Source organism: Erpetoichthys calabaricus, chromosome 11 (assembly GCF_900747795.2).
Source record: "Erpetoichthys calabaricus chromosome 11, fErpCal1.3, whole genome shotgun sequence".
NCBI lineage: Eukaryota > Metazoa > Chordata > Cladistia > Polypteriformes > Polypteridae > Erpetoichthys > Erpetoichthys calabaricus.
The window spans coordinates 37,118,455-37,144,468 of record NC_041404.2 but is presented as its reverse complement, the minus strand read 5'-3'; the positions used below and the strand labels follow the sequence as shown (position 1 = coordinate 37,144,468).

The 26,014-nt window shown below is 37.6% G+C and overlaps 1 protein-coding gene across 1 annotated transcript in view; it reads right to left on the bottom strand.

Moving 5' to 3' along the window:
* fbxo38 (F-box protein 38) overlaps nucleotides 1–26,014 on the bottom strand; it is a 68,862-nt gene that overhangs the window by 26,261 nt on the left and 16,587 nt on the right. The window contains exons 3-14 of the mRNA XM_028812945.2: nucleotides 24,148–24,281; nucleotides 20,855–21,018; nucleotides 20,029–20,194; nucleotides 18,108–18,245; nucleotides 17,742–17,879; nucleotides 16,577–16,670; nucleotides 9,125–9,255; nucleotides 8,562–8,732; nucleotides 6,485–6,627; nucleotides 6,191–6,398; nucleotides 5,379–5,510; nucleotides 3,024–3,212 (exon numbers count right to left, since the gene is read on the bottom strand). Coding sequence (XP_028668778.1) covers nucleotides 3,024–3,212; nucleotides 5,379–5,510; nucleotides 6,191–6,398; nucleotides 6,485–6,627; nucleotides 8,562–8,732; nucleotides 9,125–9,255; nucleotides 16,577–16,670; nucleotides 17,742–17,879; nucleotides 18,108–18,245; nucleotides 20,029–20,194; nucleotides 20,855–21,018; nucleotides 24,148–24,281 — 1,808 coding nt within the window. The remainder of the gene's footprint in view (nucleotides 1–3,023; nucleotides 3,213–5,378; nucleotides 5,511–6,190; nucleotides 6,399–6,484; nucleotides 6,628–8,561; nucleotides 8,733–9,124; nucleotides 9,256–16,576; nucleotides 16,671–17,741; nucleotides 17,880–18,107; nucleotides 18,246–20,028; nucleotides 20,195–20,854; nucleotides 21,019–24,147; nucleotides 24,282–26,014) is intronic.

Genomic DNA, 26,014 nt, shown 5'->3' with positions numbered 1-26,014 from the left:
AAACTAAAACATGGCGTACGGACAAAAGCGGAAATGTGCGTATGCACAAAAAATCCAGATACATTAATCTGTGCATACGTCAACTTCCACATTCTTCCACTCCATAAATCCTGGTTAGCGTGAAAAGTAACGCACGTGCACACACCTGCTACCACTCCCCAACTCTTCCCAGAATTACGCCTCTTTGAATATGCAAATCAATATAAATAGCCCTTAAGCTCAGTGTTCTGTGAAAGGACAATGGCAAAAGCATGGGGGAAAATAGAAGAATTTCAGCGAATACCAAGTGGAGGCAAGGAAAAACATACTATTTGTTGGTTTAAACAGTGGTATAAACAACAAAAGGAGGTTGATTGAGTGACATAGAGTGTTGGAGAAACTCACACAAAGTTGCACAGTGCCCGAAATAAAAAAAAGTTGTCAGATATCAAAGTCGCAATGAAAAGGCAAGTCGCAGCCTACCGTATGAGAGTCATATGGAAGCTTATTAGGGGACAGAGAGAAAAAAAAGGAACAAAGTGGGGAAAAAAGCTCAAATTGTCAACTTTAATCTCGAAATTTCCACTTTAATCACGTAGTTTATTTTGTCATTAAAGTAGAACATTATAAACTTCATCTTAAAATCTTTAATTTACTAGTTTCTCAAATACCATAACTAAAGTAGCAAGTTAAATGCTTTGTTTTGAAATAGGCTTTCTCTTTCTCCAACAGGACAATGAATCCATTGCATTCGTAATATTACAGCTCTCTGAATAATTTAAATACTGAGATGTATATGATTTTCATGATGATAGAAATATAAAGCATGTTGTTAAACATGGGAACACAGTGGCGCAGTGATAGTGACGAGCTGGCGTCCTGTCCAGAGATTGTTCCTGCCTCCCACGAGATGCTTGCTGTGGCGTGTGCGACCTTCGATGAAATAATTTACTGCAACAGTACCGTCTCTTTCAGATGTACTAACCCCCAATTCCTGTCCTTCCTTTTTTTCGCCAAGTATCCAATCGCCACACATTCAGCTATTTAATAAATGTCAAGGCAACTGTAAGCTTAGAACGCCGATTCTTCAAAACTTTCAAGGAACACTGAAATATCTTCGTAGTACATGTTTAATTATTCTATCTATCTATCCAATCAGGGTCGCACCAACCCGAGCAAGAATACAGAGCGAGGCAGGAACAATCCCTGAACGGGGCGCCAGCTTGTTGCTAGTGCTGCGACACCGTGTCCTCACATGTTTAATTACTAACAAAATAGATTATTTCAATAATGTTAACATTTTATCTGTATAATGTAATAAACATATTTTGCTGCATTTCATCTTAAAAATGATATTGTCATCATATGTAAATATGTGCTTTATAAAGTAGCTCAGGTTGTGCAATTTTATAACTGTATCGCAAGTTCACAGTGAGGTAATTGTACTAATAAGTACAAACAGTTCTACAAGGAGCACTTGATGGACTGATTGAGTGCGCATAGAGCTCTTGGGATGAAACTGTTTTTGAACCACGATGTCCCTACAGAAAAGGCTCTGAAGCGTTTGTCGTATGAGAGAAGTTCAAATAGACAGCATGGCTGAGGCAGCATGTGCTTGATGCTGTATGCCGATAATTCTCTTTCTGATCAGCTGCTGTAGAGCTGTGATTCCACATTCAGATACAGTGGGATAAATACTTGAGAGTAACAACGCTAAAGCAGCTATGGTATTTCGAATAGTTTGGCCATTCCGTGGACCATTATATTGTTACTGGTTAATTACAATCAGATGCCTTAAAACTAATAAACAATATGTGGTTAATTTCAGTGTATTTGATAAAGCCGCATCAGGGATGTGGATCTAAAAAAAAAAGGGAAACCACACTGAAACAAAAGCATTGCTTTGATGCTAGGTGCCGCCATTTTGCAAAACCAAGTGGAGGACTTGCGTACAAAAGGGATTGAGCTAGTGTGAAAATGTATGTGGCTTTATGGCAAGTTTAGTTGTTATACATCACGATGCGTACGCCCTTTTCCACTCTCACAACATTTTTGTGTGTATGCACCGTTTATACATGAGGCCCCTGGTCTGCCATAGAAGTGTTTTCAAGATGCTGGAGTTCTTCTAATCTGAAGAATGGAGCTAAAGCATTGCTCTTGGGTCATTGCTCCTATCTTGTGTGACTGAGTACTTAAGTAACAGCTCCTATTTGGAATGAAGTCTTAGGACTACACCTGCTTTCTCTATACAGTAATAAAGTACTTGTATTTTCCTTGGAAAGCTGGACTTGCCTTTCTCGTGCAACACTATGACCCAAATTTGACAATACCTGTATAAAAACACAATGCTCCTTAAACTGCAAAAAATATTTTATGCGAAAATGAGACATTAAACGTAACTTTTTTTTATTGAAATACAGGTATGAATACAGAATGAAAATGAGAAGCTAGATGCAACTTTTTTTCAGCATAAACTGACACTATTTCTCACTTTTTTTGAGAAGCACTATGAAACTAACAAGTACAGTATCTGCACATGACACAACTACCCACACAGATGCTAGGTAGAGCACTGACTCAAAATTCGGGTATGCGTATGATGTCATGCCTACACTCTTGCCAAGACTGCCCGAGACCGGAAATTTCACAACAGACTCTCTCTTTCTTTTGGTCTAACAAGCAAGAGACAGCCTGTAACAGGGTCCGGAGACTCGGTGAGAGAAGAAGTGCAGCATTAAGGATGTTTGGCATCGCACTATTATCTTCTGTGGCCATTTTACGTCGAAAAAACATGCTTTATACTAAAATTTACATTTTGTTTAAACAAAACCTGTTAAACATAATGCTGTATTAATGTTTGTCTGGGCCAATAAAAAGCATTCGTTATTCTGAAAATTTCACTACTATGGTATTCTCTGTAATGGGATTTGACCTGTATATAGTTCAGATAATCTGTTTTATGATTTTTCCCCCCCAGACACTGATTTCTTATACTTCTAGGTTTCATTATAATTACTGTATATTCAAATGAATCATATACATACTCCCTGGCTTCTCAGGCTCCTCAACATTCACTGGCTTCTCCTCACTAGAGACATATGATGATGATGCTACTGCTGTTGTACGCTCAGAAGTAGCAATGGTTGTCCTCTCTCCATCTTCCTCATCTTCACTGTCTGAATCCGGGACAACTACAGGTGCTTTTTTCACTGCTTGTTGTACACCACTTGGACCTGATGAAACAAAATGTAATTTGCTTAACTTTTTTAGGGCTCATTTTTTTTTGTTTCTTTTCTCCCAGGGCTGAATATTTTTCCAAAAACTAACATTTTTTAAAAAAGAACACAAAGCAATTGTTTAACATATCAAATCAACAAAAAATATTTACTTTTGACAAATGTTACTGTCTTGCATGTTGTATGAGCCTGCATACTCTATGATTTCACATACATATCACATACATTTTACACAGCAAAGTCTGATCTCGCTCAAAGCAGCCAATTTCAGTCATTGCCACATTGCACTCCTTACAATATGTGTTGCTTTGGTGCCTATTTTTCAATTGTCTGTTGCTGCATTTTCTCACATATATTGTTAGTGTGTACTGTAGAGAGACAAGTCACCCATTTGCCATCGTGCCATGCCACTGCCATCAAGTTTTCTGCCTGCATGAAAACCGTTTTGTCACCTCTTTTCATCTTCTGAAACTTTATGAACTTTATGTATGGCATTATAGCCTGGCTCACCCCATGGGATTTGCTTCTGTTTATTACAGAAGTGAATAAAACTTTGCAGCAGCACATACCTAAGCCACCAGGGGACAAAACATGTTTGGACCAATGCTCCCTGAAGTTATATCACCAGTTCTGTCCCATCTCTATTTGTAATGCCACAGCGTGCTTCATCTCGTCTTTCGTTGTGGGTTTCCACTTTGAAAAACGAGAATGCGATGCAAACGCAGCCCGCGATTCAAAAAAAATCTCTGCCTACCCGTTTGTCTCGTCTGACAGTAGCTGAAAAGCAGCATCAGGAGAGAGCAGCCTGAAGTACAGCAGCTGGTGATCTGTCGTGTCCAACAGCAAGCCATGCTGTCTTGTAAACTCCGGTAGCCAGATCGGCTCTCAACGGATCAATGTCTGTGTATTTATCCCATGCGAACCTTGCCGTAGATGCATCGGCTGCGCGAAGGCACTCAACTGGCAGCAGACACGCTGGTGCGGCATCGGCTGATGTCTGATCAGCTGATGCATGCTTCTCACTCTCTTGCTCGATCTCCTGATCACTGCCAATAAAATCCGATTCTGAAAAATCAAGAGTCCGACTCCGCGATAATGCGCAAAACATCATCTGCCGAGTGTTTTCTTTTCTGCACTCGCTTCGCTGCCTTTTCACATGTCGGTGGCATCTTGCCATTGTTTACATTTCGCAACTCACGCACATGCAAGGTTTAGTTGCCGAGTCAACGAGTCTAGCATTCCTCCAAGCACAGAGGGAATGCCTGTGACGTGACAGTGAGATTTGTCGCCATTAACAGCTGATTGTCGCCCCCTATCCCTGGATGTCGACTTTTGTCGACATTAGCCTTCAACCCCTCCTGTCGACAAAAGTCAACATCTGCCCTAAAAGAGTTAAAGGACTCATACCAGTGTAGTTATTTAAAATATATATTTAAAGCCAAACCTAATTTCAGAATGTTACATTATTTTTTCAACAGTATTGTCTTTTCTACAATTACATATCTACAAATACTACACACCTTAGCATCCCAGTTGTCGCTTTTGCTACAATCATACTAAAATATCTAAATTTCAGCTGCAAAAAGCAGGTTTGTTTTAAGCAGGTTATCAGACTGGGGAGAAAAAAGTGGCTAATCCAGAAATATGAAATAGGTAAACTTATTTTCCTTACAGCAGCTTGGTTATTGTGATACCCAGTGTGAAGCATTTTATCAGACTCATTGTAAATATTTTTTAGTACACTGTATGAAGATGCTGCTTGAAGTTTTACACCACTTAAGCCAATAACGTTGGTATTGTGATTTGACACTGAAATGAATTAAGAAAACAGAAAACTAGGAATAAGAAATAACAACATTGACCCAGTTAGGCTGAATTGTATTCTTTGGAGACTCAGCTTTTCTGATACTATGCAGCTCAAAAACGTACTGTTTGGTTAATCACTGTCTTTAAATTATGTATGTTTGAGTGAATGCAGGCGTGTGAAATCTTCCTTACACAGAGAAGCTTGCCTTGAACTAATTCCTGCTGGAAACGAAAACAATTTTAGAAATTGATTGACTCAAGAAACTTATTCAAATTCAGGTGTATCATAACAAATCAAAGTCTGCTTTACTATTGAAAACACATTATATATTGCTCATCTATTTTGCATTAACCAACCTGCTTGTTCCTCGTCAACTTCCACTGGCTGAACAGGTTGGCTACATCCTGGAATGTCTTGATGATTAGGAACATCAGCTACAGCTTCAACCTCCATATTTTCTTGTGCTGCTTCTTCAATATCATGCAGCTCTGAGGAAATTTCAGACAAGCAGTTAAAAATAAATATTAATATTTTTAGGAGAATTTCATATCTATAAAATACAATTTTATCAATGGTAACAATTTTATGTTTACCAAATTACAAAAAGTGGGAGGTTGTGAACTGGGAAGAATTATGAACTAATTATAAATGTGTCATTTGGCCCTCCTCCACCTACATATTGATTAAGTTTACCACAGTGACTTCTGGGTGCATGCCACAGCACACTGCTGTTAAACCAGAGTTTACTCTGGTTAAGCTACACAGGAATTACTCTCCTAGTCCACTCATTAACTTAAAATACTCTTAAGTCTAAAGTTATGCCCATATAAATACCTGGAAAGCCCTCAGACCATTATGGTTATTATGTAAATCCTCATTCCATTCTACCCATTTCCTTTCTTCTCTTTCAAGGACATAAGACAACAGTGGGTTCTTTGAGAAATGCACACAAATGCCATGTTAAGAAGTTGTAGTAAAGGATAACTATCCACAGCCATCTAGTATTACATACTTGTATTCCCGGGTTTCTCATTAGAGCTTGTGATTTATTTTGCAATAACTCACTTGACACATTTGTGAAGTAATCGCTTCTCCAATAGTAACAAATAAAACAAACGTACAGACTCAAGTGAAGTAAAATTCTGCAAAATATGCACTGTACCCTTACCCTCAGCATGTATGTGTTGTTCGGCTACATCACCTTCAACCCTGCCTTCATTATCATTTACATTATTGTTTTGGGGAGGGATGTTGGCATTATTATTCTGATGGTTGTTGTTGTTGTTATCATTGTCATTGTTTGAGTTCTGATTGCTGACTAAGGCAGAAGAGACTCCAATTCCAGTACCAGCACTTAATCCAACACGTGCACAGCCCTGAAAAAATAAAACATCCTGATTTAGTACCGTGGAAAGGGCAACAAAAGCATAAACATATAAAAATTAGTAACATGCAAGCTGACCTTTGGGGGCTCTCTGAACATCTGGTCTAGTGAAATGAACTCCAGATTTGGCAATGCCTCAATGAACTGACTGAAAGACTCTAATTTGATGGCATGACAGCGCACCAGTGTAAGGTCCACAAGTCTGCTCCACCTTGAATGATCTGGGAAAGCAGTAGTAAACACAGATCAAACAACCAAACACATTGAGATCTCTGTATTTTTAAAAAAACTTGAAAAAATGTTGTTTTCACTTTGTCATTCTGAGATATTGTGTGTTGGTTATAGCGTGGAGAAAAATAATTTAAATGATTTGAACATAAGCACAAAACAAAATATATTTAAAAAAAAAAAAAAAAAAGGTCTGAATACTTTCTGCATCCATTGTATGTGTGTATCTCTCTCTCTATTAAGGTGCAGACGATGGTAATTTACCTCTAGAACACAACAGGGTGCTGTTATCTAATACCTTATCTCTTTTTCCCTCTGTAGACCTGGAAGATTGACGGCTTTAACACCTTTGATGTCACTTTCGGTGTCCGCTTTCCTGGGGTCACTTTAATCCTTATCAAAGAGAGGCCCTCCTTCTTGAGCAGTCTATTTTGGAGACTCTCAGTGTTTTAAACCTACAATTTGTTTATATTATACAGAGTTTAATATAAACAAATATATATAGGTAGCAATTCAGCCATTCAGGATTCTGTAGGCGCAAAGTCGCTTGTCTCACACTTTGTCTCATGTTAGCTGAAACCTACAAAACTCTACAACATGCTCTATATTAGTTTCTTTACCCGGCAGAGATTTCTATCCTGTAGACTATTCATTTGTTCTTTCAAGTTCAAGAATATCTGTGGAGTTTTATGAGTATGTTCTATGCAACTATAGATACAAAACATGATACACACACACACAAGCAAACTTCTACAACATTTTGATTTTGTCAGAGCAAGACACCGGTTGGACTGAGTCATTGGTCATGTCAGACTATGCAATTTAGGATTACGGAAGCGTGGTGTGGATGTTCCGGATTCACTAAAATTATGTAAACGAAGTCTGTGATTGAAAATTGCTGGAGACATTGTGTAAATGTGATATGTCCTAAACAACACAGCCAAAAATCAGTGGGTGCTGGCAAAAGAACACACACAGTTGGATTTTTAAGGTGGGTGAACATTCTAAATGTTCAAGGACAGACATTTTGCCTTACTATACACAATACAATAAACGGTGATACATCTAGTACTTGGCAAGAATATAACAATACCACTTCAAAAGGAAGCTGCATCATTTTGCTTCATAATTAAATGTCTAAAGAAAGTTTTTTAGATAAAAGTTTTAAATGTTCCCCCATCATTAGAACTGCCAGAATTTTCACAAGACAGTTAAACACCTGGGATGGCATTCCTCAGCTTAGTTTTTGGTACAGCACACAAAATTTAAGGAAGAGCCTTATCAAAAGGAGAAAGACTGAAACAAAGCCTTCTTTATGCTATCTTACAATGATACATTCAAGACAGCCTGGTGTTTTCTTAATAAACAATACATTTTATCAAAAACAGTGCTGTGCTGGTCTTTGACCAGAAGAGAAAGTCTGCCACATTTACATTTCTAAAAGTTATTATAGGCTTCCATTAGTGATTCACTCCTGGAGCAGAGTAAATTCTTTATGTACAGTATACCTGCCATCTGAGTGGACTGAGTACGATTGTGGTTAACTTGTTCAGAATCAGACATCTGATTTCTCAAAAACAAGTATTGTTTCCTGACAGACAAAGAAATACTTAAGTGACTCCAGACCCTTGCAGCAACCCCAGAAATAGGTATAAATTGCCTACCCTGCCAGCAGATTCAGACTTTAGTACTAAAGGCTAGAGCTAAAGATAAAAACAAGTTGAGGCAAGTGAGTGAAGCTGAGGTTATATGGAGAAGCAGTATTACCTTCACTTGCTCAAACAAGAAAAATCTGTTTATAACTCTCAAGCAAGGCCAGGCATATGTTTGGTTCAGGGAACTGAGCCATTACTTGTGCCATTACAGCAGACAAGTTCAATAGAAATCACTTTGAAACACGGCCATATACTGTATATGTTATACATACCTGTAATCCAGTTGTGTGGATTATGGAGGTGAGGACAGTTATAAATCACCAAATACTTGATAGATGAGAAAACTTCATTGACAGCTTTCATTCCGATGTCTGTGATAATCCCTGGATTTTCAATCACATCTGCTAAACCATACTTCACAAGGTCTGAATGACTCATTTTACCTTGAAAAAGAAATAAAATAATCAAATACAAAATACATGTCAATTTACTTAAAATATTAAACTTTTCATTAAATAACTTCACTTTATGATTTTATTTTCCATCACACACTGATGTGGCGAGTTCAAGACTTGGCCAGATTTTTGCAAAAATAAAAGGACTGCACATGTTAGTGTGCAACTGCATTCCCTTCTACTAATGTGGAAGGTAATTATTCTATTAAAATCATTGCAGTTCAAGGAGAATTTTTTGTCACAAAATATTAAAGAATCATTTAATTTGTATCCCTTATTTTGCAATTTTTATTCTTTAATGCAAAGCAGATTTTTATTCAGATTTCCAAAATTCAAAAAAAAAATATTGTAAGCTGACAGTACAACAAAAATGTACTCACACTGCAACAAAAACTCGTCAACATATCCAAGATGCAGTGTTTCAAACTGTGGAAATTCCAACTCTGCCATTTTTAAGGCTGAGAAAACTCCATCTTTTGTTAAGGAAGGTTGTATTCGCACCTCATGAAGTCTAGAAGATAAGATGGTTTTCATATTAATCAAATGCAATAACAGCATACTACGTTAACTATAAATTATGTTTGTACTAAAAACCTATCACTTAAATTATAGCACCAAACCACTTCAACACCCTCCTTAATGGTATTCTGCTACAACTAAGACATATTCCAAAAATTAGAACTGCTTAACTCACCAATTGGCTAATTTACAGGAGTCTGTCCCCTGCTCCACCCCCACTGCACTTGTTTGGTTTCAGACTACCTGTATATGATTCTGCAGCTCTTATCATGTACAATTGTTATCAACAATGGAATAGGAATAATGGATAATTTGAAACCGATTGTAGATTTTTTGCAACTGGCATTAAATTGGTTTTATTATTATACTTTGCGAGTTTAAAAGTGACCTTAAAGACAACTTTAGGGCTATTGTTGAATTGGTAGTTCTGCTGTAGATATATTTTTTGAAATCAACCAGTTTCGAATACAGGCAGTCCCCGGAGTACGAACAAGATCCATTTCTAAGTCTGTCATTAAAGTTGAATTTGTAGGTAAGGTACAGATAACAGATACATACGGATCTTATTTATCGTCAGTTAGTTAAATGTTTGTCATAGCATATAATATATATTTACATTTCTATGCATACACTCTAGCAATGTGTTCACAGCAACATGATCTGAAATGCTACAGTGCATGTGATGAAATTTCATTATCAGTCCTTTTTTGAGGACCCTTGCGTCAACGACCACCCTGCCTCAAGAACTGTGTAATCGTACTGCCCTGTGCACGTCAACTGTGCATGTGCTACACAAGAAAACATCCACTCATTGAAGGAGCATTTGTCTGAGGTGTTGCTCCTTGAACCTACACAATCTGACATTAAAAGCACACAGTGATAGCCAAATGTGCACAAAAATCATAGTGAAAAATCGCCCAGACCCAGGGCAAAGATGAAAGTTTGCGCGGGCAGAAATGGAATATGGCTAAGGAGTCTGCTCCAAGCAGGTAATTCTTGGTGCATTCAGCTAGCACGGCCTTCATTACACCGGTGTTACTCAGCATTTAAGGTCATGCGACCAAGCTTTGCCTTTTTTTAAAACATTGACGTCCCACTAGCAGCATTTTGCACGCTTGGTTAAATGAGTGTGATCGGGTGCCCTCTTTGAAGAAACAAACTCGCTTAGAAATGAGCAAAAATTTATCAAAAAAAAATGTTCAGGAATAATAGAATAGAAGCAATGCCGGACTGTGACACAACTATACACCGAGAATTTAAACATGGTTTAGAAAGTGACTAAGTAATTTTATAACTCTGCTAAAGAAAGAATTTAAGCGTTACACTTTAAGAATGCTAATGTTATAATTTTTAAAATATGAAGAAAAACTTATTAACTGCATAGCCACAGGTAAAAATATTCTATTTTGAAGACTTCTATTGTATTCTAATTTCAGCAAAAATCAACTTAACATGTTACACTACGTTTTGAGAAAAAAAGCCCCCTTGCACACCACAGCAAGCAGCTGCCCTTACTGACTGTGCCCTAAATATACTGGTAACTGACATGAGACCACTCTCCATGGTGGAGGATAATTGATTTAAAGAAATGATTTGCATTCTCAATCCAGGTTTCATTCTGCCTTCAAGGACACATTTTAATAAACTGATGGAGAGGAAATATCAGGAAACATTTCAACAAGTGAAGACTTGCATTAAATGCACCGACAGAAAAATTACCATCACTACCAATATATGGACAAGTGTGGCAACTGAAGCCTATGCTGGTGTAACATGCCATTTTACTGGAGAAGACGATGACTGACTGACTGGAAAATTAAATCAGACATGGACACTAGCCAATAACCGGAGACAGACTGTGCTCTTTTGGTACTATGTCTCTTTGGAGAATCCTTGGGTACCGCTGGTTTGAGTTTGTGTCTAATGAGCGGTTGCTCAAGGAGTCCCAAATGAGGCACATTATCTGTATTGTGAGGGAGTGTCAGTTACGGCACTACGGCCATGTGGCACGAGTCCCCAAGGGTGATGCAGCTCACAGGATCTTCACTGTTGAGGACCAGAATTTGTGAACCAGGCCAAGGGGATGCACACGGAACACCTGGCTGAGGCAGATAGATGGTCACTTCCAGGGGATGGGACAAGACTGTGTGTCTGCCTAGGAGGTTGCCAAACAGGAACTCAACTGTTTTGTCGTGTGGTGGGTGTGGCAATGCACTGCACCAGTGCATACTCCTCAACCTGACCTGAGTCTTAAATGGCAAGTCAATTAAAATTAAGGTAAAAGAAATATGGTTCATTATAAATAATAATTGGATAGTAGTTAAGAAAGTGGCTGGAATGAAAAACTGCAGTCCTCCAGGATCTAAGTTCAATACTCCCATTTTAGACGTTACTATGCTTGCAATTTTCATAATCAAAACAATTAAATAAAATCTGAACTTAATAGTCTTTGTAAAATATACATCATGAGCACCTCTTAGGCCAGGTTTATACTTCACGCGATTCAACACATGCTCCAGCGGACGCTCCTGCTACGCAAGTGTTTTACTGTTTATACTTGTGAACGTACTTAACATAAATGTGGAGGAATCCACCAGGTGGCAGTGTGAGATATTAACGGTGAAAACAGGTTTGGCTTCGCCGTGTTGTGAATTGCCTGGAACATCCATTAAATTCTGATGACACCTTTCCGCAATATGTCTGAAAAGGATGATTAATGATTAAATCCATCAATCCAGGGATGTGTCCATTCCAGCAAGCATTGGGCATGAGGCAGAAACAATCCCTGGATGGGGCATCAGCTCATCGCAGGGTGAATGCAAGCAATCACATACACTAGCGTCATTTTAGTGTCACCAAATCTGCAGATCTTTGGAAATAAACCGGAGCACACTGTGGAAACCCAGCAGGAAAACATGCAAACTCCAGGCAAAGAATACCAGCGACGTGACTCCCTGTGAGACAGCAGTGCTACCGCTCTGCCACCTTGTCACCCCCATGTGTGTAATTATTATCAATGTTTAAATGAAATTAACGATTTATCAGTAAAATGTAACATACAGTCATATGAAAATGTCTGGGAACACCTCTTAATTCTTTGGATTTTTGTTTATCATTGGCTAAGCTTTCAAAGTAGCAACTTCCTTTTAATATATGACATGCCTTATGGAAACAGTAGAATTTCAGAAGTGACATTATGTTTATTGGATTAACAGAAAATATGCATCATAACAAAATTAGACAGGTGCATAAATTTGGGCACCCCAAAAGAGAACAATATAACAGCCTTTAGACGCCTCCTATAGCCTTTGATGAGTGTCTGGATTCTGGATGGAGGTATTTTTGACCATTCTTCTATACAAAATCTCTCCAGTTCAGTTAAATTTGACGGCTGCCGAGCATGAACAGCCTGCTTCAAATCATCCCATAGATTTTCCATGATATTCAAGTCAGGGGACTGTGACAGCCATTCCAGAACATTGTACTTCTCCCTCTGCATGAATGCCTTTATAGATTTCCAACTGTGTTTTGGGTCATTGTCTTCTTCCTGAAGAATGTGTTGATATTGGGTTGAATTCATCTGACCCTCGACTTTAACAAGAGCCCAGTCCCTGAACTAGCCACACAGCATGATGGAACCTCCACCAAATTTGACAGTAGGTAGCAGGTGTTTTTCTTGGAATGCGGTGTTCTTCTTCCGCCATGCAAAGCGCTTTTTTTTATGACCAAATAACTCAATTTCTGTCTCATCAGTCCAAAGCACTTTGTTCCAAAATGAATCTGGCTTGTCTAAATGAGCATTTGCATTCAAGTGACTCTGTTTGTGGCATGAGTGCAGAAAGGGCTTCTTTCTCATAACCCTGCCATACAGATGTTCTTTGTGCAAATTGCGCTGAATTGTAGAATGATGTACAGATACACCATCTGCAGCAAGATCTTCTTGCAGGTCTTTGAAGGTGATCTGTGGGTTGTCTGTAACCATTCTCACATTCCTGTGCATATGGCGCTCCTGTATTTTTCTTGGCCTGCCAGACCTGGGTTTAACAGCAACTGTGCCTGTGGCCTTCCATTTCCTGATTCCATTTCTTACAGTTGAAACTGACAGTTGAAACCTCTGAGATAGCTTTTTGTAGCCTTCCCCTAAACCATGAGACTGAACAATCCTTGTTTTCAGATCTTTTGAGGGTTGCTTTGAGGATCCCATGCTGTCACTCTTCAGAGGAGAGTCAAAGGGAAGCACAACTTGCAATCGACCACCTTAAATACCCTTTCTCATGACTGGACACACCTGTCTATGAAGTTCAAGGCTTAACAAGCTAATCCAACCAACGTGATGTTGCAAGTAATCAGTACTGAGCAGTGACATGTATTCAAATCAACAAAATTACAAGGGGACCCACATTTTTGCATTTGATTTAATTTCATACAACTAAATACTGATTTACTAAAAACCTTTGTTCGGAAAACACCCCAGTACTCAGATGTTCCTAGGAAATGAAAGACATACCACTGTTATCTTTATTGTTGAAAGTAGAGTGAATTATTATGCAGGCTGAGAGGGTTCCCAAACTTTTTCATATGACTATACATACTTTAATGCATTTCATCATGAAAGTAATATCAAGTATAAATCTTAGGATTCTAAATGTGTAGAGAGTTGGAATATCATACTGTACATTTAATGTATTTTGTGTGGCGATCTATTGCTGTTTGCCGCTGCTGTCAGGTCAGGAGGAAGCCCCAGGAAAAAAAAGACGGCACAAAAGATTGAATGTGAGACTTTTAAAATGTATTGTGTCATTATGATTGGGAATATGCGAAGCTTGAATATAAAACCACCACAAATGCATGTGTATGTCGGCATTTTGCTTCACCACATCGAACCATTCATCAAACATCGAAGCACGCACATCGAACCTACTAAGATCCGCATAGCGGCTTTCTGTCACATGTAGATAGTAAACAGAGACTCTGATGTCACGTTCCGACTTTAATCACACTGTGCCCCTCGACTTTTTGCTGATACTGCAACTCGCACATGTGTTGCATTAATTTCTGAGGACCTGCTCAGAGGACGCATCAAATGAACGCTGGGATTGCGTGGCAGCCATGATGCATGTGCGTTCTGAGCGTGAAGTATAAACGAGCCCTTACATTTACACAAAAGAGATATTAACATAAATTACAAATAAAATATGCCTTTATATTTGTCTTATATTTTTATAAAAACATTACAATTAGTTAAATCCTATAAAGTACATTAACTTCATAATTATTGGACAGAGCTTTAAAAAGTCAGAGGTTTGCACATGGAAACTGAATAAAACACTGTATTGTAAAACTGTTTAACTCTTTTAGGGCGGATGTCGACTTTTGTCGACAGGAGGGGTTGAGGGCGAATGTCGCCAAAAGTCGACATCCAGGGATAGAGGGCAACAATCAGCTGTTAATGGCGACAAAACTCACTGTCACGTCACAGGCATTCCCTCTGTGCTTGGAGGAATGCTAGACTCGTTGACTCGGCAACTAATCCTTGTGTGTGCGTGAATTGCGAAATGTAAACAATGGCAAGATGGCATCGACATGTCACAAGGGAGCGAAGCGAGTGCAGAAAAGAAAACACTCGGCAGACAATGTTTTGCGCATTATCGCAGAGTCGGACTCTGATTTTTCAGAATCGGATTTTATTGACAGTGATCAGGAGATCGAACAAGAGAGTGAGAAGCCGGTATCAGCTGATCGGACACCAGCCGATGCCGCGCCAGCTGATCTGCTGCCAGCTGAGCGCATTCGCACAGCCGATGCATCTACGGCAAGGTTTGCGTGGGAGGAATACACAGACATTGATCCGTGGGAGCCGAACTGGCTACCGGACTTCACAAGACGGCATGGCTTGCTGTTGCACACGACAGATCACTAGCTGCTGAACTACTTCAGGCTGCTCTCTCCTGATGCTGCTTTTCAGCTACTGTCAGACGAGACAAACAGGTAGGCAGAGAAATTTTTTGAATCGCGGGCTGCGCTTGCATTGCATTCTCGTTTTTCAAAGTGGGAACCCACAACAAAAGACGAGATGAAGTGCGCTGTGGCATTACAAATAGAGATGGGACAGAACTGGTGATATAACTTCAGGGAGCATTGGTCCAAACGTGCTTTGTCCCCTGGTGGCTTTGGACAGGTTATGCAGCGTGATGATAGGTACGTGATGCTGCAAAGTTTTATTCACTTCTGTAATAAACAGAAGCAAATCCCATGGGGTGAGCCAGGCTATAATGCCATGCATAAAGTTCAGCCCCTGCTTGACATTGTGGAACCAACATAGAAACAATTTTATCAGCCTGGCTGTGATTTGTCTGTGCATGAATCTATGATAAAATAAAAGGGACACCTTTTTTTCTGCAAATATATGCCAGACAAGCCCACAAAGTATGGCATAAAGGATTATGTACTGGCAGAAGCAAACACTGGTTTCTGCCTGCAAGTAATTACATATACAGGAAAGTATTTCTTTCAAAGAGAGAACTGTCCCTTGACATGTCAGGTTGTGCTGGAGCTGCTTCAGGGCTATGAACATTTGGGTCATGTTGTGTACATTTGGACAATTTTTATACATGCCCAGAATTGTTCATGGAGCTACAGAGCAGAGGAATTGGAGTTTGTGGCACAGTGAGGGTGAACAGGAGACACAGGCCTTCACAGTTGAAGCCAGACAGGCTGAAGATGAAAAGAGGTGACAATATGGTTTTCATGCGGGTAGAAAACTTGGTGGCAGTGGCATGGCACGATGGCTAACGGGTGACTTGTCTCTCTACAGTACACACTAACAATATATGTGAGAAAGTGCAGCAACAGACAATTGAAAAGTAGGCACCAAAGCAACACATATTGTAAGCAGTGCAATGTGGCAATTACTGAAATTGGCTGCTTTGAGCGAGATCAGACTTTGCAGGACTTTGCTGTGTAAAATGTATGTGATATGTAAGTGAAATCATATAGTATGCAGGCTCATACAACATGCAAGACAGTAACATTTGTGAAAAGTAAATTTTTTTGTTGATTTGATATGTTAAACAATTGCTTTGTGTTCTTTTTTAAAAAATGTTAGTTTTTGGAAAAATATTCAGCCCTGGGAGAAAAGAAACAAAAAAAAATTAGCCCTAAAAGAATTAAATGTCTATGAACATGGAAGACAGAGAAAATTAAACCTTTTATTAGTATTTGTTTAAATGGACTATTGGTGTTAAAGTCATATTCAGTTTGCATTCTAGAAGTTTCCAGGTTTGCCTCCATGCACAATAATTCTGGCAGCTTACCTTCTGGCAGCTGTGATAATGAGGTAGCCAAGGTCAACTTCAAGTGCATTCTTACAGGCACCAAACACAATAGTGTGTAGATTTCTGAATCCTCCTGAAAAAGTATAATGTTTCTTTAAGTTAAATTGATGAAACATAACTCAATAATGACTTAAAACACACAGCAATAATGTCAAAATTAGGTATCCTGCTTTGGGATGCACAATAACCAACTGAAAGAGACATGAGCTAATACAGTCTTCCAAGATTATGAAACTATCATTTAATTATATGCTATACATTAAGTAAGTTCATAGATAATCTTTGGCCAAATTTGTACTGCATTTTGAAGACAACAGTATATTTTTAAGTAGTTTTGGCACAGTTTACACTAAACCAGTAGTTTCCAGTCGTAACCTGGGGTTTTGGGGTTGGCTTGGTGGTTTTGAGTGTGCAGGTTTTTGTTCTCACAATTTTCTCAAACAATGTGTTATTTTAGCTATAAATTATCTCATTGTTTAATTATCTGCTTTTTCTGTTATTCTGCATGTAGAAAACATTAGTGAGAGATTTACATTCATAAGAAATGAAGAAATGCTTATGACAGTTTAACTTCTTAACTCTCCTATGTCATTTTCTTATTAACTCACATTTCTGTGGAGTTTACTTACTCCACATAGATTTGAAAGTGAGTTTGAAAGGTGTAAGCAGGAGATTGGCTAAGTGAAAAATGTACACTCAAGCACTGAGACGACAATAAATTTTGCCAGCTTCTTTGTACATCTGTAAACCAGAAGACTACAGATGTTACAGTATATACTTGTTGCAATTATCAAGCAAGATTGCAACATGTCTTGTAATGGGAATTGTTGCTGGTCACCCTCCACCTGCTCTAATATTTGTAGTATTTAAGAAGTCAACTTACCAAAAAGCTGGCAAAAACTACTGTTGGCTCAATTCTGAAATATTCAAATTGTTCTTCTTTGCAGAGATGCTACACACATTTGAGCAACCAGAAATTTGGGACTATAAATTTAGTTTCATACCAATTCAAGTAACAGGCACAAACTGATGATTTGCTAACGTGGTAGTACCACACAGTGGTCACTATTAGAACTACCAAGGCAATTCATGCCATCCAGCTTGTATTCAGGTCTACCTAATGCTCCTTTGATTTCCACTTCACCTGATCTCCAGCTGTCCTCCACCACGTGCTGTATTAAGCCCCCTAAAAAGGGCACCCGTACCAGCTCTAGTTGTTCCAGATTTCTAGCTGATGCCAAACCTGTCACTAAGGGAACATACTTCAAGGAGTTTGTTGGTCCTATAAAAACACAAAACAAATACAATTTTAACCACTCTGCATTCTCTCAAATATATCATTATACTGTTAATATTGTGTACAAAAATAATTAGTGTAATAGGAGAATCAAGAAACTTTAGTATTTTCAAAATAAGTACATGAATGCACACAACATATCATATACTACAATTGTTTAAATACTAATTTTATTTCATCAATGCAAGAGCTGGGATATTGGCCTGGAAATACCTGCACAATTCCTCATGACAAATGTGCGTAAGCTCACACAAAGAAAGTCCTTGAAGGGCTGAGGTTTGATCAAGCGGACCCACTTTAAGTAGAGATGTCTCAGTAGAGGAATACAGGGGATTTCTGGTACGTTCACTCCTAAATCATATCCGTACATTCAACAAAAAAAAAAAAAATTAAAAAAATCTTAAAACACCTTCTGTAAATACAGAGATAAATATGTACATAATTTCTTACTTCATTATTAATAAGAATATACTGTTTATTCTGAAAAAAATCAAACCTGTTAAATTAATGGTTACCAATGTTTTACAATATTCTACAATAATGCAATCTAAATTATAACAGTAATCATGACAATATGTTAAAGATGCACAAATATGGCAATTTTGGTGTCTTGATGCACTTACAGTAAGTTACTCAGAATGTGTATATTAAGCAGGTTTTTGCTACAGAGACAGGCCATATCTTGATTTTTTTCTCAGAAAGAACTGGTTGCTTATATTCTACTACAAGGACAATGTAAAACTCATCAAGTTAATAATAAACATGTTCATCTTACAAGCTGCTGTTGTTCGTTTGATAATGTATAATAATTTTTTAGCATGACTTAAACCATTTAAACCTCAAGTAAATAAAAAAAAAAAAAATTGGTCATCTGTATTGGTAAAAGGTGGACAGAAACATATTGGTTACTGGTATTGACCAGAATTTCCACATTGGTGCATCACTACAATATGTCATGTAACATAGTACATAAGGTGATCAAAGTGTGGGAGGTTATATTGTAGCACTATTATCAAAAATGTAAAAACAAACAAAGACACATTACATCTTCCCTGAAGAAGGGGACTAAGCTGCCTCAATTGCATTGCATATTGTAATCTGTTCAATTAGCAAATAAAAGGTGTCATTTTGCTTCACTTCTCATTGCATCCATAATGACTAACATGGTACAACACCCTGCTACTACATACAGGTATATAAACACACAGTAACTACTAATGATGATATCAGATGCAAGACTTATACATTTTCAGTCAGTCATTTTCCAACCCACTATATCCTAGCACAGGGTCTGCTGGAGCCAACCCCAGCCAGCACTGGGTGCAAGGCAGGAACAAATCCTGGGTAGGGCGCCAGCACACACACAGACACACAACAAGCACACACCAGGATCGCCAATGCACCTAACCTGCATGTCTTTGGACTGTGGGAGGAAACCGGAGCACCCGGAGGAAACCCATGCAGACATGGGGAGAACATGCAAACTCCACGCAGGGAGGACCTGGGAAGCAAACCCGGGTCTCCTTACTGCAAGACAGCAGTGCTACCACAGCGCCACCGTGCCGCCCCTTATATATTTTCATAGTCTTATTATTACATCAGTAATAAACAGGCATCTCTCTCGTATACACAGAGAAAAACACAAACTGTGAGAAGTGAGTAATACAATTTTGATCTCTCTAGTTTTCCACAGACAGACAGGTGTAAAATCAATGGTTTGTCAACACAGAACCAAGTAGTGGGAGGAATACAGATTTTGGGCAAGTAGTACTTTTGAAAAAGAAAGAAAAAAAAATACACAACATGCAAAGCAGGCATATTGATAGAAACTGTGAGGTGTGATACAGAATACTTCAATCACATGAACAAAATATGAACAAATAAAATTAGACAGGCTATTGTAAATGATTAACACAGAAAGAATAAAACAAAGACTTTTACTGAAAGAAAATTTACTTATTATTAATAACCAATTTGGCAACCCTTGCAGAAATTTAAAAATAATTGAAGTCTGCTCATAAAAATGCATTTAAAACAAAACTGTCTTTGCAGAATGTTTTCCATATTTTATTATTTAACTGAAATGTGGCAATCAGGACTAACTAATTGGTACTTTTTCCACATTTTTACCTACCTACTAAGTGAAGTGTCTGGATCTTAGCTGCAATTGGAATGAGCAATTTGTTCTCTGGTGGAATTGGGAATGCCCCATTCCTATTCCTAAACTTTCCTAGGATGTGAACTTGAGGCATGTAATTCCAGATTGCTTCTACCAGCTCCAGATGTGATGTTTCTACACCCTAATGTAATTAATTATTAGAAAAAGAAAGACAAGGTTACTTCCATAATAATTTTTTCAGTTTTTAATGATTATTTCAACAAAAGTATTCTTCTTTAAAATGATGTTTGCTTAGTAAAGATGTTTTGAAGAAACCCTATGACCAATCCTCATTTTCAAACCAATTTAAATAGCTTTAAGTACTCTCTTAATGCATTTTCTGCTTTAGGAGACTAGAGACAGAAGGAAAAAACTATACATACACAGTATCCCTGTATCTGCTAAATTCTTCTTATTTAAATGTGAAGCATGTACTTGAGAGCACATTTAAAGGAAATGATATTTTAAACGTTGATGGAAATGTGAATAAACTCCCACATCACAAAAAAGTGTACAACAGAGATTGAAAAAACCAAGTTAACCAAATGACACTGAACACATTATCATCTCCTTTATAATAGTAATGTACTGTATATTGAATGCTTTAAAGTTGACAATTCTTGAATGCAGAAGATCCCCGAAGGACATAAATGAAAATGTTTTGGTACTAGAAAATTAGATTGCTGGGACTGCTATAAAGTAAAAACATAGTACAAAATTTCAGAAATAATCAGACGTAATAGACAGACACAAAATGACCCAAATCTCTAGATAAATTTGAAATGTCTCCTGATACACATACCAAAAGGTTTGGACAAGCTTGTAGTGCTTCTAACACTCCAGGAATACTAAAAGCCTCATGGCCTCTAACTCTTCTCCTCTCTAAATATCTGGGATGAAGTCCATATAGCTGCTCCAGATCTGGCATTTTCTTTAACAAAATTAAGAAACTGGAATCTGTGAAGCCTAGTTTCATAAAAGGGAAAGAAAAATCTTATTCAAATAATATTTAAGTTTGGCAGCATTTCACATGAATTTATAAAATGTATTTTAAAAAATTACTTTATTTTCTCTCCTCAGAATACTTAACTTATTATACATCTACTCTGAATTACATGTCTGACTGGAAAAAACAATTGAAAGGAAAAAACAACAAAAAAAAAATCTTAGGCTAAGAAACAAAAACAGAACTGTATCTCATAGGTAGTATAACAGTTAACCAATGTCTAATAAATTAAGCACCAACGTCAACAAAAGCACTGCTGTCAAATAAAATACAAAAGAAATGTAAAATTTAAAGGCTCACAATTTCTTACAGCAACACTGCTAGCTTCTTGTCACATTTCTAGTTAAAACTGAATAATCCAGTTCATTCAAAATGAACATGTTGAATACCTGAATGAACTGCAATACATACAATACCAGCTGTGTAAGCCCGTGCTGTAAAAAGCCGGGTTCCTATAAACTACTACAATTGTCAGAAAAGAAATTGAAATGCAGAGTCTACGGTTTCACTTTGTGGACGTGCTCGCCCCCTTGTCTATCAGCGACTAAGTGAGTTTCTCTCTCGTCTGTCTTTCCTCAGCGATTTCACTTTGGCGATAGAGTCGGCTCATTGAGCTCATGCTGTAGCCTTACCCTTCTGTGCTGGACGGACAAACAGACAGACTTCCACGTGTAGACGTGTCTATATAAGATGGCTAAAAATGTTTCTGAAAGAACGGATTACATCAAAAAAAATAAATAAAAAATTGTGGTTACTCTAAAGGATGTTAATGTATAAGTATTGTACAATAAACATTTAAGTTCATGTCATGATTGACTGGAGTGGTAAAATGCCCTCTTTCATTAACAGGTCCTAGAGTGGTTCTTTACACAAATATCTGTGGCCAAAGAAAAGGCTACTACACGCTTTTGTAAAAATCCAATAACCACAAAGGACCATGCAATATTATTTGTAGGCTGACATCTATTCTTGGCTTTAGGCTGTAAACATGGAACTTATATCTGCTTGGCAGACATAGAAAGATCCCCAGTGTACTACTGTTCTGATCAAGAATATCCCTGCTTCCATCATATCACTGTGTTCTCCAACAGCTTATATATATAGACCGTCAAATTGCACATTGTTTACAAAATGCTTTTAAGATGACTTGTCTTTGGCATGCCTGACTATTGCCTACCCCAAAATATGAACAATTTACATTTTTTAATTATTAGATTATTCATACTGTATTTTTCAAGTCAGTTGACATAATTATTTTGGGAAAATGTAGACTTTCTTAAGCACCTCAAAATCCAATGAACTACTGGTTTCATGTAGTGTACCTGCCCCAGGCTATAAGCTGAAGAGTCAACAAAGGGTCATCACCCTCTCTCTATGCTGTTCCGTCATTATCTTGGCCTAAATGATTATTTGGTTTAATGTACTAAAAAAGAAAATTAGTAAACTTGAGGAAAGTAACACATAATTAAAATAGGTAAAAAAAATAAAAAATAAAACACAATATAAGCTCATAACATTATAAAGGATTTAATCACGAAGACAGAACTATACAGGTCTTACTTTAAAATAAAAGAGCAGAACAACAAAAGATGAACTTAACTATAATGTTGAAATTCTGTAGCTTGTATTGTTCTATTGGAAAAGTTAGTGATTATTTGAACTTTTAGCTCCTGTTTAAATCCTTATTCTTGAAGCTGTGCAAAGTAAGGTAAATGGGCATATTTTACTCAAGATGCATCATCACCATTGGTTTCATTCTTTTCCTGCTCTGGGACACATAGTGTATTTATGTGGGCCTTAATAACCCAGTTATTCATAGAAACCTGGTTTCCAAAATAGCATGCAAGCCCTTATCCAGGTTTGAGAAACCAGGTTATCTGTCTTTGAGAAATGTTTTTAACAGTGGTAGATTAATTGCAATTAACCCATTCATATGGCCATGTAAACACTTAACTGGGTTACAGTTAAGGATTTTGTAGTCTGCGCATGTCCACTGCACTTTGTCAGCCTGTGCATGTATTTGCTTCACACACACCACGTGTAAACTGTTCACAAGATAAATTTCCTGCGACAAATCCTTAGGTAATGAAATTGTTCCTTCTGCTGGCTGAAATAATCTACCTGAATATTTCAGAAATTGACAAATTTATATTAATGAACTGGAAATACAGTGTCAAACTTAGCAGCAAAATCACAGAAGCAGTATAGGATAACATGTTAAAAGTAAAGTGCATTAAGTAGTTTTAAAGTAACGAGTGACCAAACTCCTATCTTATTTTATTGAAATAAAAGTATCAGTATTGTTATTATTGCAGCAGCACTGGGTGTAAAGCAAGGTGTACTGCACCTTCACAGGACTCAATTTCACAGCCAAAGACAAAAGAGTGTGCTGGGTGCAGTCCAGTAACAGAACCATATTAATAAAGTATAATTAAACATTTATAAAACACAAAAAAAATTATTACAGGCTTCACGCTTCTTTTATGATGGATTTCCGGCCATTGATGATGTTTAACTTTCATTTGTAAAGTTTAACAGCACTGGAGATTTTTGCCAGAGAAGAACTACACAAAATTACATGTACATGTACGTTGTAAATGTGGGCCTTTAAGAAACCAGGTTTCTGTCTTAACTGGGTTACTCACCTTATCCCGTTTATGTGTGTGCAAGTAAATGCACTGACTAGCAACGTGCGGAGCAACAAAGCCAATCCTTCCAATCCCCAGCAACTTTTACCATCCCATTTTGTAGAGTAAATAAATATTACCGTAATAAAGAGATGTATTCCTTCCAGCATGTCCTCTGTGTACCTTATCCCACTAGGCCACTCTTTGCACACCACCCATAAGGGGCATCTCAAATACAAACATTTTCCACTGGGTCACCTTGACTTGAGCATTTCTACTCTGAGGTTCTCATCTTGTAATACAGAGAAAGTCCAGCAACCCTGCCTGGGAACCTATTTTCAGGCACTTGAACTCAACATGTAACCATAGGTTAGGATGGGGAAAGAGACTGAGAAGTGAACCATAAGGCATGTCTGTTAACTGGGGTGTTTTAAACCTCAATGACTAAATGACATTGCCTACCTGAAGGCATATACTCCCACCAACGTCCTGCACACAAATCCACTACCTTGGCAACTCGCAGATATAAAGTTACTGCCTCACGAAGCTTTTTGGAAAGGCATTCCATGCACATTATATCCTGAAGTGGCAGATACCTGGAAGGAGATAAAAGAATTCAGTAAACAACAAAATATTCAATTCTGTAGACAGGCAGTTTATAACAGACCACTATCCCCTGGCATTTTGATGATAGCTTTCCACTAAACAAATGTCATCTTTTACTGTAAAAAAGCCCTCAGTAAGCCTTTCTTAATATTTAAAAAATATATATACTGATGCAGTTTAAATGTTGCATAGTGCAAATAATATGCAATTCAAACTTCACATCTTAGTTTGCATATCAAACTTTTGCATACATTTCTAAAATGTCGCATCAACAAATATAATAAGCAATAACAACTATTAAATAATCTTAAGGGCTTGTGCATTAGAAGAACATCAATGTAAACAAAGTTGATAGGTCTGAAATATACTGTAAATAGTAAGAAATGCACACGAGTAAATCATTTTTTAATCTGAATTGATAAATGTTCTGACTACATTCAATAGCTGTATTGTAGCCGGATATGGGCGCTTGCAGTGATTTTTTTTCTACATGACATTACACACATGTCCCTCATAGACTATGTGCTAAGAACACAAGTCTGTTGACTGACTCTGGTTTAAGAACACCACAGTTACAGATTACAACATTTCTGCCTGCATTAAAATATTCAGAAGTTTCTGAATCCATCCTCCTTGGTAACTTCAATTGGTACCTTATCTTTTGTAAGTGGTAAGAGTGTCTTTCCTTTTAAAATGTTGTGGCTAAGGTTGGCTGAGTAAGTTTCTGTATAGTGAAAATGGGGTTCTTCATGGGGTAGAAAACTCAAAGGCTTTCATATTCTTTGTAACAGTTAACACAAACATGACTACATAAGTTGGTTGTTGAATTAATTTTAACTGCCTCCGGTTTTCAACATGCCTTACAAATCAGTTTCTTGTTCACACAAGTGAACTGCAGCTGCATCAGGTGATTAACTCTACAATTTTGGACTCAGATCCTGGGGGCAGGTCTGCGTCTTCATCTGATTTTTGTCACTTATACTGTTCTTGATCATTAACAAAACCTATTGATAGTTACAGAGTCACTAGCAAGATATCTCAATCATAGGTGCTGCTTTAAAACATTGGAAATCAATGAGATGAATCAGGTGTGCCTTGGCATAGTACAAACATTTCTCATTGGCTTCTCCAAATAAGACTGTGCTTAACAACACTGCTGCTACCACTTCAAACAATATTATTCCGACCAACCCTACCGTACGGCATATGAAAGCTTGTTAAAAAAAATTGCCAAGAATACACAACAAATTTAGATTCATACTCTTAAGCAACCACAATAGAGAAATTTACTTTGTTGGACTGCTATATATTTTGTCTTAATTTTGGTTGTTTTTGTGTATTGTTGTATAGTAAATAACAAAAACTGCATTACTTTTGCACATAAGGCCAGAATTCAGAACACTGACAGATTCAGCCTAAAGTAACCTAGGTTTCATATCATTTCCAGTATTAACTTATACATAACACCATAATTAATTCCATTAGGGGTAATAGAGGCCAAAGCCAATCCCTGCAGCACTGGGTACAATTCAGGAACAAACTGTGAACAGAACAACAGTCCATTGCAGAGGACACTTACACAAAATTCCTCAACTAATTTGTCTAAAACACAAGTTAATTAATGTAGTACATTCCTCAAAATATTTGTAACATCTCAAAGTTTTAGTTCTTTAATATGGTTGGAAATAAGACTGGTAATATTTGAGAAAAATCCAAGGTATGT